At 46.4% G+C, this 13,048-nt stretch overlaps 1 protein-coding gene across 1 annotated transcript in view; it reads right to left on the bottom strand.

Annotated features, from left to right (window-relative positions):
* FBXO15 (F-box protein 15) overlaps nt 1-13,048 on the bottom strand; it is a 42,589-nt gene that overhangs the window by 20,853 nt on the left and 8,688 nt on the right. The window contains exons 3-7 of the mRNA XM_061169919.1: nt 9,647-9,751; nt 5,910-6,152; nt 5,135-5,344; nt 1,594-1,720; nt 357-439 (exon numbers count right to left, since the gene is read on the bottom strand). Coding sequence (XP_061025902.1) covers nt 357-439; nt 1,594-1,720; nt 5,135-5,344; nt 5,910-6,152; nt 9,647-9,751 — 768 coding nt within the window. The remainder of the gene's footprint in view (nt 1-356; nt 440-1,593; nt 1,721-5,134; nt 5,345-5,909; nt 6,153-9,646; nt 9,752-13,048) is intronic.

Below are 13,048 nucleotides of genomic sequence, written 5' to 3'. Positions count from 1 at the left end.
AGGTCAGGCCAAGTGGGCCACGGGTCTGCCTGCCTTTCAAGACGTGAAAATGCAAACTACTGCAGAGAACTTGCAGCACCTCAGTGCACTAGCATCTTGTAGTAATGAAGCTTCTCTGCCCTATAAATCACACTCAACAAGGTGCGTCACCCTGAACCCGAACAAGTAAAGCAAACAGCTACTGACGGATAATCCAATGTTTTTAGCAACTGCTACGTAATTTTGTCTGTTGGCTTCCGTCTACTGATTAAAGACAGAATGTCTTTGTAGCTATTCTCAGGATACTAAGATGGTATCAACTCCGAATCCTTTATGCTGACTGCACAAAATTTAATACACCACATACGGATACATACATAGCAGCCGAGCCTAACGTGCTCCGCTCCACAAGGTGATGGAAATGAAGATTTGCCATAACAAAAGCCAGTTCTTCCTCCCTCTGAAAAAGAATACATTTTTCAACTGAAATATTTTAATTTTTCATAAGGTCACTGTGAAGATCGCAGCCCATTCATCTTACAGATAGATGTGGTTTCTTACAACCTAAGATTCCTGCAGTGCCAACGCATTATCACTGTCTAATATGACTTATCTGTCACATTGATAGCAGGACCACAATGCACCCAAATACGCAGAGCACGTGGTACCAAAAGGATTAACACCCTAGTATTTATGAAACATCAAAGTGCTGTCTGACACATGATGACTGTGGAAATATATTTTGTTAGTTCCAGCTTGTTTCAAAGTCTTTTCAAAGATAAAGAGAAGGCTGGTACGAACTTCACAAGGTTAATCCCACACACACTCAGCAGCCGTGGCAGGACCTGTTTGACTTGGCAAACCCGGTGGGAGGGATTAGACTCCAAGTCCACTCATCAGCAGGGCGGGCGGCAGGAGACAGGACAGGACGGCACAGGAGCCGACACCCGTTTCTCCCCGGGCACAGCTGCCCTGCCGGGGGAAGGTGACCCAGACGGCAGCCTGAAGCTGCCCTTCTCCAGGGTCAACCAGAGTCCTGGCATCCGCTCGGCCAACCCAGATGGACCAACTCAAGAGCCCAGAGCGAGCCAAGTGCTGCCTGGCCCCCAGTCACCTTGTACAGAGGGAGTGAGGGAGAAAGAGGACCCGACGGCCAGAGCGGGACGAGGGAAGGAAAGGTCCGGAGGCTGGCGTGGGGACCTGGGTTCTGCCTGGCCGCCGTGTACAGACGTGAGTGCTATTCCCAGAGTCAACTTGGGAGCTGCCATCCTTACACGGCTCCAGGCGAGACGCGTCTGAGGGCCCCAGGTTAAACGCACAGGAGATGCTCGGGCAGAGGAAGGGCGTGAAAGGGGCACAAGGATGGAATGTGGACCGGCTGGAGGAGGAAGGGGAAAGTCCCAGGATGCTAGCGGGGTAACGTGAACCAAAGCGCCCGGGCGGGAGGGGCTCATGCGTCACAGGCGAGGGTAGAAAGGCAGACCTGCCGCAAAGGCGCGAGGGCCAGGCAGCCGGGAACGTGAGGTCCGTAGGAGGTCGCTGAACGTCTAAAGGACTTAACCCTTGACCCCATGCACGACAGGAGCAAACGTGGCAGGTACGGTCTGGGCTTACCTTCCAGAGCCCCACCACGAGGCCCGGGTGCAGGCAGAAGATCCGGATCAGCCTGTCACAGCCAAGCATGGTGGACTTGGTTAAGTGACTCAGGTTGTACTTTGCAATTAAAGAATGCCATCGGGGTCTTTGAACATCATGCCAAAGAAAGGAGAGAGAAAAATGAGCTCTGGCTTCCCCCGTGTTGTCGATTCTCTTTGGCACATCTAAAAAGACTATTAAGAACATGCTAATCATGTACACATTGCTAATAAGGAGAAACAACTTGTATAAATAAAAGGCAAAATGGTAAGTCCAAATTTCTCACCGTCTATCTTATTCTCCCCACCCCGGCTCTTACTGTCAACTCTACGGCCCCGCCAGCAGTGAGGTGAACAATCACCCAGGTGAGGGAGAGGAAGAACCGTCTTCTATCCTCTTCCCCTCAAAACCCAGCACAACGCTACGGTCAGCAGTAGATTCTCAATGTATGGGATGCATAAGCAAAGATGAAATCCCTTAAATGACAAAAAAGTAGGGGGTCTAGTAGGCTGCCTGAAAGCAGGTTTACCTTTTAAGGTTATTATCAAGAATAGCTCAGAGATGGTGAAAACTGTAACATCAGAAAATAAATTTAAACCAAAATCATGAGTGTTTTCATGAAGGATATACAGCATGAACTCGATGTTAGAATTAGTGTCTAAGAGTAAGTAACTCAAATGTGTAAGAAAACACAACTCAACTCTACTGTTCATCATGACACATAAACAGAATGAAACATTCTATTCGCTCTATCATGGTAGGCGGAGATGTCTGTCATTCCCAGAGGCAATTCAGGACACCCTGAGGGAGAGGCGATCTCAGTGGTCAGTTAACACAGCTCAGCACCAGAGGAAAGTCTCCAAGGAGCTGGGGCCAAGGGTGCGCCTCCAGCACCTAAGACACACGCCAGCAGGTGACAGGTATTCAACTATTCATTAAGCAGAAGTTAAAAGCCAAGGCATTCGGCCATGCACTGTTTCAAAGCAGAGGGGGCCGTAAGCGTGGAAACCAGATGCCTGGCTGCCAGAGCACCCTGGCCCCTCACTCAGGGAGCTTCCTGCACTGAGAGCTACACCGGTCAGGGAGAGGTGGTCAGTGAGCGTGCGCGTGAGGGCGAACCTAAAAGTACGCTCAGCGCGGGAGAGCAGACTGGGGGGAGGCTGAACGCCAGGCTGGGAACCGGAGCTGAAACCTTAGCTCCAGCCCTACAGACTGTCTCAGCGTGACCTTCATCTGTGTCCGGGGAGACGGCCCCACCTTCGAGGGAGGGAAATGAAATGAGAGAACCTCCCCAGAGCGCACGCAGCAGTCACTGCTGTGACATCATCAGTGTGGCCACGAGGCGGCGGGGCTGGGAGAACACCCCTCAATGTGCCCGAAGCCCGCACCCTCAGACGCAAGGCTCCAGACCAGCTGGACGGACTCCACAGAGAACAGGCTGGTCCCCCTTTGCCTCGGCCTCACGGGTTCATCCTGGCGCAGAAACTAAGGTTGACATCTACCCCACGTTTCTCAGAAGTTCGGGACGCAGGGCGTCACCTGCAGAATGGAAAACGCTGGCCACAGTGACAGCGCGAAGTGTCCGACCAGGAAGGCACATATGACAGGGACACGCAAACTCCAAATTACATAGATAAGGCTTTCAATGTTTTAAAAAAAAATTCTCACGGAGGAAACAAGAAAGACCCAAATCAGAATCACCGCGTCTCTCCTCTGCTGTCACACAGACGCGCACAAGGATTTGTTTCCGCACGATGAAAGCATCTGCTCACAAACTTGCGATAAAAGTGCCGATCAAAAGAGATTCCTGAAAAACACTTTCAGTGTTTGTTCACCACTGTTTATCAAGTGCTGTCTGAAGTCCATTGAGTTTTAATGTAAATAAATTACATTAAATGAATTTTCCCAATGAATTTTGGCATTTCTGTCACTGTGCTGTATCTAGTATTCCTGACCTGAATGACAATTTCAGGAACATAGTATCTTTAACTGAGCTTTACAATTCAACACTATCCATTTATGAACTTTCATGATCATTTAATTGATGTTAACAATTCTGTCCTAATCCCTGTAAACAATATCTCATGATATCAAATAACATAGTGTTCAAACTAGTACAGAGGTTGCAGACTCATTCTCCAAATATAATTTCATGGTGCATAAAACCTAAAGACCGCATTAGAAAAATCTGGGGTCCGTCATGATACAATATAGAATTTCAGAGATTTATGCAAATAAAGGTACCATTCAAAAAAATAACTGTTTCCAAAATATCTTCAGTTAACATAATCAGGGAAAATAATTCCCGCGTTTTTCTTCACGGCAGTAAGGATATTTTCGGAACGCAACAAGACCTGGATTTACTAGCACTAGGAATACAATGTCTCCACGTTCACGGCACGACAACCACACCAGTGATCACGGAAACAGTCCTCAAAGAGCCAGCACCAGAGGGAGGGACCACAAACAAAGTCCTCAGGGACAAGTCGCAGAAATGTGTCTGTACGCAGGGGAACCAGCAAAGAAGGTGGTTCTTCTGTGGAGATGCAGACCCTAAAGTGAGATCCCAACACCTTCCGTGGCAAGGGCTGGGAGAAAAGCCCGCGGTGGGGTTGCAGCTCACAAAGCATAAGAACAACGTCCGCAGATGCCCTGCAAGGTCACAGGGGCCTGAAAGCGGGAAGGAGGAGGCCGGGGACAGGAAACCAACACTGGAGAAGGAGAAGGCAGCTACCTTCGCATTTCCATACATTTTATGTCAGGAGGTCAGGGTGCTATGTGTGCCACAGTCCAGCTTTTGGAAGAAAACGACTAGTGGTGAGAAAAGTGAGCATGAGAGAGTTCTTGGGAAAAGCAAAAGCCTGATAATGAGTATGAACTCAGGGCAAAGCCACCTCATGACAGAATAATAATAAGTACTCAGTAAGCATCAGAATACGACACACACGCATCTGATTTATGCATTTGATGATGAAATGTTTCGCTCTTCTTCACAGCAGCCACGCATGCTAAACACTACATCACGACTGTCATCACCCCATTTTACAGATGAGAAAACAAAGGCACAGAAAAGTCACCTGCACAAGACTGCATATCTAGCCAAGTTCAACACAGAAGCACATAAAAAAAATTAATGACTTTATGATCTACTGTTCAAACTATGATTACTGTATCCCTTACTAAAGAAGGAAAATATAATAGTTTTATATATCTTTGTGTTAAAATGGTTAAAACTAAAAACTTCAAAAGGCCGGCCATCTATCATCCAGGAAATTATTACGAGAATATCATTCCCTAAGTTATAGATAACCAAGGTATGAGGAGCCTAAGCTCAGGCTTAGTCATCGAAGTGATAAACCCCTGCTTTTCCTATATGATAGTGATCCAGAATGAAAGAGAAGGCTTTAAGATGCAATCAAATTAAAATACACCACTGGTATTTTTTAATGACAAAAGGAAGGCCAACTGGCACTTACATATAAGATGTCCTCACCCAGAAGTTCTGCTGATTAGTACTTACCCGTTTTTCATGGGGGTTTGAGACCGGTTCATAAACACTGGCGTCACCCCACACAAATCTAAGGTTGACAGTGTGACAAGACGTGGCCAGTCTTTGCCGTACCACACAGCCGTGATTGATGAATCGTTGATGGAAAGATCAACGTGCTCCAGGATGTGTTCTTTTCCACTATTTTCTTTCAATATTATTACCCAACCTAAACCAGATATTCTGAAGAAAGAAAAGCAAGCAAAAAATGTTTGCCTAGTGGCAAAATAAAACAAAAAACAAAAAAAATGCAGTCTATCACATGTCATCTCTAAAGCACCTGGTACCCTAAAAGCCAAAGCCAAAGTTCCTAGAACACGCCCGACGTAAATTTTCAAGTCACAACAGTTCTCTCTTAGGACTTGTCTCCTCACCTAACAAACACTCACGGAACAGCTGCTTTGTTCCAAGAACTGGCAATACATAGATAAAGAACACAAAGGGCTCTGCCCATGGAGGGATGCCTTGAATGAATCTCCTGCTTTACTACAGCTGACGACCAGGCTGCTTCTGCTTTTCATAAAACCTTTGAACCAAATATATGGAATAGGAAAATACTATATATTTTATAGATACACAAAAGCACAAAATATCCAACAGTCCCTCACAATACAAACCACACATCGGTCCCATACACACAATACTTGGAACTTACACCACCCTTCTTTTTTAAGGTGATGGTGTATCTCAGTGTTTAACGGCCCTCTCATGACCACCACGCCCACCTCAAGAAGCCACGCCTGCCTACCTGAGGGCCTCTTTGGTCTTAACTGGGAGGCCTGTGTAAGGGTGGAGAGGTTTGAGAACCCGAGCTAGAGCTGCTTTTACAGACGCTATTTGTTTTGTAATATATTCTTTCTTCCAATATCCAGCGTCTTTATCCCCAACTGACAGTGAGTTCATAGACACGGCTGTCTTCTCTACTGAATTAACTTTCCAATTAGATCTTTTAGGTGAAAAGGCAGTTGAGTAGATTCTGATCCAAATAAAACTGGGGGAAGAGAGGAAATATGTTAACTGTCTAAGAGACACTGTAATGCACCTGTAATAGCAATATATTAAATTAGAGATATGCAATCACTTTTAAATAGTCTATTTCCATGAACAAGTCAAGCTGAACACTTACAGTTGTTCATATGTTAAACTGAACTGTAGTGTGAGGTTTTAGATTCACCAAGCCTAGAAACACATACTAACAGGAAAAGCTTGCTTCCCGGGGCTGAGTTAAAGTGAGTCATCTCATATTATTTGGTACCATCCCTAATAAGAACTGCCGTCTGACACCAATAATTGAATAGAAGATCTATTATAGAAAAAAGCAGGAAGTGTATACAATATGATTCCCTATCTTAAATGCATACATGTTTTTGAAAAGAGCAGAAAGGAGTTTTATATAGATAGATAGATACAGATAGATACACACACAGAGAAATGTCAACAGTAACTGACATGTATGGAATTGTATGTTCTTTTTCCTTTCTATATTTTAATTTTTCAACAATGAACATGGACTGCTTGCTCAAAGAGGAAAAAAGTAAAGATGATTAATGACAACTAACAGTGACAGTTAACATTTTTGAGCACCAGGTGTTGTGCGCTGCTTCAGCACTTCGTATGCATTAACTCACTTCATCCCCCCAGCAAACCCATGAGGTAGCAACTACTACTGTCCCCGCTGAACCGATGATGTGACTGAGGCCCAGATGCAAAGTGCACTGGCCCAGATCTGTACATAAGTGACAGAACTGCCACTGAATCCACGCAGCCTCAACCCCTGCATGTCACTGCCGCTTCAACAGCACAAAGAAATGGGTTCAAACAACTGTATCCACATTCAGAGAGCCAATCAGCCACAACGCTGGAATTCGACTCCACACCCTCGGTTGGTTACAGTAACCATCCTAACACTCCTGTGATGAACCATGTTCACACACATTATCTCACTTAATTCAAGGTCAGTGGAGCCTCAGGAGAATAAAAACGTCTATGGAATTAAAATATTACATATATTGTTCCCCTTGATTATTTATAAAACACAAAGTTCAAGTTTAGGATGCTTTTCACAGTCCCCAAACCCAAATACATTCATTTCTTGATCACAAAATGCTCCACCTTGTTAAAAAGCTAAAGCAGATTTCAGGACAAGAGCATATCTGTCTAATCTGACTATCAGTCAAGCACAGAAAAACTTCAGTCAGGTTGTTCAGGACATAGGGCCAATTTAATGTTTTGATAAACAGTGTTTCCCAGAGGGCTGGAAAATAACCCCCCATGTGATGATCCAGATCCAGCCCGATGTAGGCCTCCCCGTTACCCCACGCAGAGACTGGTGCTCAGGCCAAGGGCTGCCCTACGCAGGGCAGGGAGGCCCCCCCCTTGCAGCGTGTCTCCCGAAAGCCAGCAGTATAACTGGCTACAGCAGGGCTCCGGTCCTCTCCTCAGACAATGCTTAGAAAGTACCATTAACTTTTCAGAAACACTCATCGTTTACCTATCCAGTTGTTAATACATCCTTTTATGAAGTCTGGCTATGAAAGCACACTCTTAAAAATACAATTCAGGGACTTCCCTGGTGGCGCAGTGGTTAAGAATCTGCCTGCCAATGCAGGGGACACGGGTTTGAGCCCTGGTCTGGGAAGATCCCACATGCCGCAGAGCAAATAAACCCGTGTGCCACAACTACTGAAGCCCACGTGCTATATAGCCCGTGCTCTGCAACAGGAGAAGCCACCGCAATGAGAAGCCCACGCACAGCGAAGCCCACGCACAGCAACGAAGAGTAGCCCCGGCTCTCCGCAACTAGAGAAAGCCCACGCGCAGCAATGAAGACTGAACGCGGCCAAAAATAAATAAAATAAATAAATTTTTAAAAAAATACAATTCAACTGACACAATTAAGATTCTCCTCCAGAAAAGGAAACAAACTTTATTAAGGGTAACTTCCTAAGAAGCTCAGCTTTTTAGAGGACAGCTACTTCCAAGAAAGTGGGATGGGCAAGTATGCAAAGACTCTCACTAGAGCTGAGCCCACAAATGCACTGAGAGGCCCAGTGCCTGCCCCGTGTGGGTCTTGGATAGAGGTGATAGAGACTAAGAAACTTATAATTTATTAGTTTATCTAAATAGTCTGAGTTCTATCCTTGAGTAAGGTAAGAACCTGCAAAAAAGCTACAGTTTTCAACATTTAGTTGACCCCTTCCTTGAAAAATGCCTCACTGCACTTTGCTTTAGTGAATGTCTTCATCTCTTACTAAGGGTCTTTAAGGAAGAGACACACAAAACTTGCCCTACATTCATTCTAGAACTATTTCAGGAATTGACACTATGCACGTATACTGACACAGACGTGTATTCTCTAATACAGGAAATATCTTTTTAAATTAAGAGATAAGAAAACCGCCCGGCCCAACCAGAGAATAATACACGTCCCCTTCTCATTATGAGAACTTGGCTGCTCATTAGTACGACCTGGAGAAATTTTTAACACAGATTCTAGAACACAGAGTTAAAATCTTCAGAAATCTACACACCAGGGATCCAAATATTTATTTGAACTCTCCCAGCTTTTCTAATGCAGCCATTCCATGGACCGGCATCTGAGAGCCACTGTACAGACGTTTCCTGCTCACTGCGTTCCAAGATTCAACACTATCACAGCCCTCCATCTGTTACTCTCCGTTTCCTCACCCTATGAAACCACCAGTGAAATCCGCATTCCCCCTTATCTTGCTCTTTTCCCTGGTTGATACGGGGGTTCCATGTGGGATCAGTATCTGTCTGATCTTTCGATGTTCAAGGACAGAGGGACCTCAAAGCCAAGACACCACAAACCTCACCAGAAGTTTGCAGGATTCCACTGTCTCGCCCCCAAGATAAACTTCTGAGCTGCAGACAAAGATCACAGCGACAAAACAAAAGAAGGGGTTTCATCCCTCTTTTCATAGATCTCCACTAGCCCAGGGGCGCCCCACTGGCCTCCTGCTTCCAGGGCAAAGGCTCCCTGAGCGCATGTTCTCTCCTATCCCGCCCGCTTTACGCTTCCCCACCAAGCAAGTTCCACGGCTGGCAAGTTTCGGTTCTCCCCACACATACCTAAGGGAGCCCCTGCCTTGTCTTTCTTTAGGGTCTGCTCTGCAAGGCCCGGGCTGGGGTTAGTCAGGGGCAGGCTCCACAGTGCCGCCGCAGACTGTGTGGGTAAGTCTGCCTGCCTCGGGGACAGCAAGCCCTCCCGGACAGCAGACCAAAAGCCACTTTCTCCAACAGTTACACCAGCAACAAGCTTCATCTTTTTCAGTTCACGCAAAGAGATGCAGAGAAATGCAAACCTTTGAAAATATCACACATTAGACATATTCCTACTCATGTATAAAACTACTCTTGAAATTCTTTTAAATTCTAAAAAATGGTTAAAAAGCTCCTACTAGTTTTCACGACTTCCATCAAAACACCATCAAACACGACAGAGAGATTTGGTTTTCTCCTTACTTGTCATTGGCCAGGTGATAAAAGCGCCTGTTCACACATCCGGCGCACAGCAGGGCCACTGCATCCAAGTAGGACAAGATCTTCAGTAGGATTTCTGAAGGCAAACTGAGAGAGGGAGGAATCAGAGAAACATCCAGAAAACAACTGGCCGTGCATCTCCAAATGGAAGGCAACAAACAGACGCTTCCTGTACAAGAGGCACACTGCACCCTCATCTTCAATCATTTCTCGATTGATACGCTCTGCTTATTACAATTCTCATGACTTAAACCAATGCAGAGACCCAAGGGTACAAATAGCTAATTTCCTTGGTATTTTTAATCAGGTTTTCACACTGAAAATGGCAATGAAAGACAGAGGACGCATTCTTGGCTACAGGCAGACCTCAGATATTACTGCAGGTGGGTTTGGTTCTAGACCTACCACAATAGAGCGAGTCACAGGAATTTTTTGATTTCCTGGTGCATAGAAAAGTTATGCTTACACCATAATGTAGTCTATTAAGTGTGCACAGCATTATGCCTAAGAAAACAATGTACATACTTTAATTTAAAAAGTACTTTATTGCTAAAAAATGCTAACCATCATCTGAGCTTTCAGTGATTCGTAGCAGTAACGTCGAAGATCACTGATCACAGATTGCCGTAATATAGTGATAATAAAAAAAGCTGGAAATATTGTGAGAATTACCAAAATGTGACAGAGACAAGAGGTGAGCACATGCTGTCAGGAACTGGCGCTGACAGACGTGCTGACACAGGGAGGTCACAAACCAGCTGGTAAAAAACGCAGTATCTGCAGAGCACGATCAAGTGAAGCGCAGTGAAACGAGGTCTGCCCGGAGTAATGAGAAAAACACAACCACCCCCGCTTCCAAAACATACGAGCGGAATAGGATATGTCAACTTGTTCTCCCCCAGCCCAGGCGACGCCCCTGCACCCTCCTCCCGCGAGACCTCACGCCTGTGATGCTTCCTCTGGGGCTTCAAGGAGACGCCAGGCCCCGGAAAGTTCTCTGAAGTGTCCTTTTCATTTCATTCATCTGCCTAAATAAATAGGATGTTGAGATGCATCCTTAATCTCCCATCTATTTCTATGATTTTAGAATTTTACAAAACACTGTAAGAATCTGAAATGCCTAGAAAGCATGACTGGTGTTAGGAAGTCAGGAATGGGCACTTTTGAACCTCAGGCGAAAGGAAAAATGAAAAAGCAGCTACAGGAGATTGTACTTGGTGGCGGGGGGAGGGCGTGTCTAGGGATACAGGATAGGGAGTGTAAAACCCTTCGACCAGTTTATTTATTTATTTTTTTTTCCTTCGACCAATTTAAAACAGTTTGCCCATTCTCTCCACTTGTGATTTTAACTCTTTTAAATTTTTTAATTATGATGAAAATCAGGTTAACAAACGTTTCATAGGAAAACAGTCAGTCCTAAAATTCTGATAATACTGAAACAGAATGAAGTGGATCCTGGAAGAAAAGATGATTAAAACAAGACATACTTGATACAATGGGTTACTGTGCAAGTGCCACCCCTGCTCGAAACTTTCTAAGATATTTAAGCAGAGGCTTTCTGAGAGTTTAAACATGTAGCCATGCTTAGATATTAGTTAAATCCCTACCCTCCAATGAAATTCTTTACATTCAGAGTCAGTAAATTAGATGCTCTTAGTGAGAAAAGGTCTCTAATGCTAGAGATAGCAAAGGTGCAAGAAAACACATTTTGTGACCATTTAAATTATCCAGTGCATATAGTTTTTACATTTTGATTTCACAAAAATTCAGTCATTATTTTTTAAATCAGTGTAAATTTTTTCTAAAACACAGAATTGGGCTTCAAGAAAACATCTCAGAAAGGTATCCAGCAACTGTAAGAATTATTTAATTGGACTAAAATCCCATTCAAGATGGGCATTAGACAGCCTTTACTCTCCCGTCCACCAGACTAACATAATAAGGGATGGGAGGGTCCTGCCTAGGTACTTCCAGCAAAAGAAGAAAACCTCCATTTCATGGTTAAAACAGTCGAGATCAAAGATGATCTCAACCATTGTTCATAAGGTTTCCTCAAAACTGGTACAACCCAAGTTCACACCCATCCTGCGTTACCTTCTGTTGGATTCTAGTTATTTCACATCACACCGGCTCGGGCAGGGGACGGGGGAGAGAAAGGGACAGAGGAAGGTGAGGGGCAGGACAGTCCAAGAAAACCTCCCCGAGAAAATTTAACCTGTGCGCGCTCGTTCGCAGTGTGTGGGAATTCACGGTCCACACCGAGGAGCCTCTGCAATCCCCTCTCATGCTGTTCTTGCTCTCTGTTCCCACAGAGAAAGCCCAAGCCCTGCAGAGCCGCATGCGGACCCACGCTCAGGTGCCCAGGCCCTTGTGTGTCCAGGGACCCAGCCCTTCCAGCCCTGCCTCCCCTCCGGCCGCTGCTCTTCACCATCAGCCACATCAGCCTCTGAAAACCCTCCCCCGAAACTGCACCGAGACAGTGCTCTCCTCGTCCCCCATCTCCTCTCACTGCCAGGCTTCTGGACACACCTGCAGCCTCCACTACCCTGCCTTCCACTTCCTTTTGGCTTTCTACATTTGGTGTGAAATATGCAAACACTACACGCAAAATGAAGTCCAGCCCACGGCCCGCCACTGGCCTGGAGCAGCTGCAGACGCTGCCCTGCCAGGCGGCCTCCCGCCGCGGCCCCGCGCCCAGCCCCGCTGAACCAGCCACCCCTGTTCTCGCAGCCAGCTCCTCTCCCGGGTCACACGCCACCCCCCTCCCTTTCTGGGACCTCGCTGGTCTTTCCTGCACCCTGGTGGTTCGAAACGTCCCAGGCCCTCTGAGCTCAGCCCTGAGGCCCCTCCACTGCCGCCTCCACACTCTCCCCGGCGCCACCGGCATCCTCGCTGCCTGTGTCCAGCGCCCGGCTGTCACTCTGCCTCCCACCCCCAGCACTTTCCAACCCCACAGGCAGCACCTCCACGGACACACCGCTCAAGCCAACAGTCTGGGATTCCCGCTTCACGTCTGTTTCCCCGAACACCCACGTCTGGTTCATAAACGAGTCATGTCACTTATGCCCCAGATGTACCTCAACTTGGCCAGTGTCTCTCCATCTCCCCTCCTCCTAGACAAGGGAGACAGGTAAACAAGTAAACAAGGTAATGTGAGAAATCAAATGGCATCACACCTCCATGCTTAAAATCCCACATCGTGGACTTCCCTGGTGGGGCAGTGGTTAAGAATCCACCTGCCAGTGCAGGGGACACGGGATCGAGCCCTGGTCTGGGAAGATCCCGGATCCCACATGCCGTGGAGCAACTAAGCCCATGAGCCATGACTACTGAGCCTGTGCCCTAGAGCCCTCAAGCCGCAACTACTGAGCCCGAGCGCCACCA

Source organism: Eubalaena glacialis, chromosome 15, assembly GCF_028564815.1.
Source record: "Eubalaena glacialis isolate mEubGla1 chromosome 15, mEubGla1.1.hap2.+ XY, whole genome shotgun sequence".
NCBI classification, from domain to species: domain Eukaryota; kingdom Metazoa; phylum Chordata; class Mammalia; order Artiodactyla; family Balaenidae; genus Eubalaena; species Eubalaena glacialis.
This window is presented reverse-complemented; position numbering and strand designations above follow the sequence as displayed.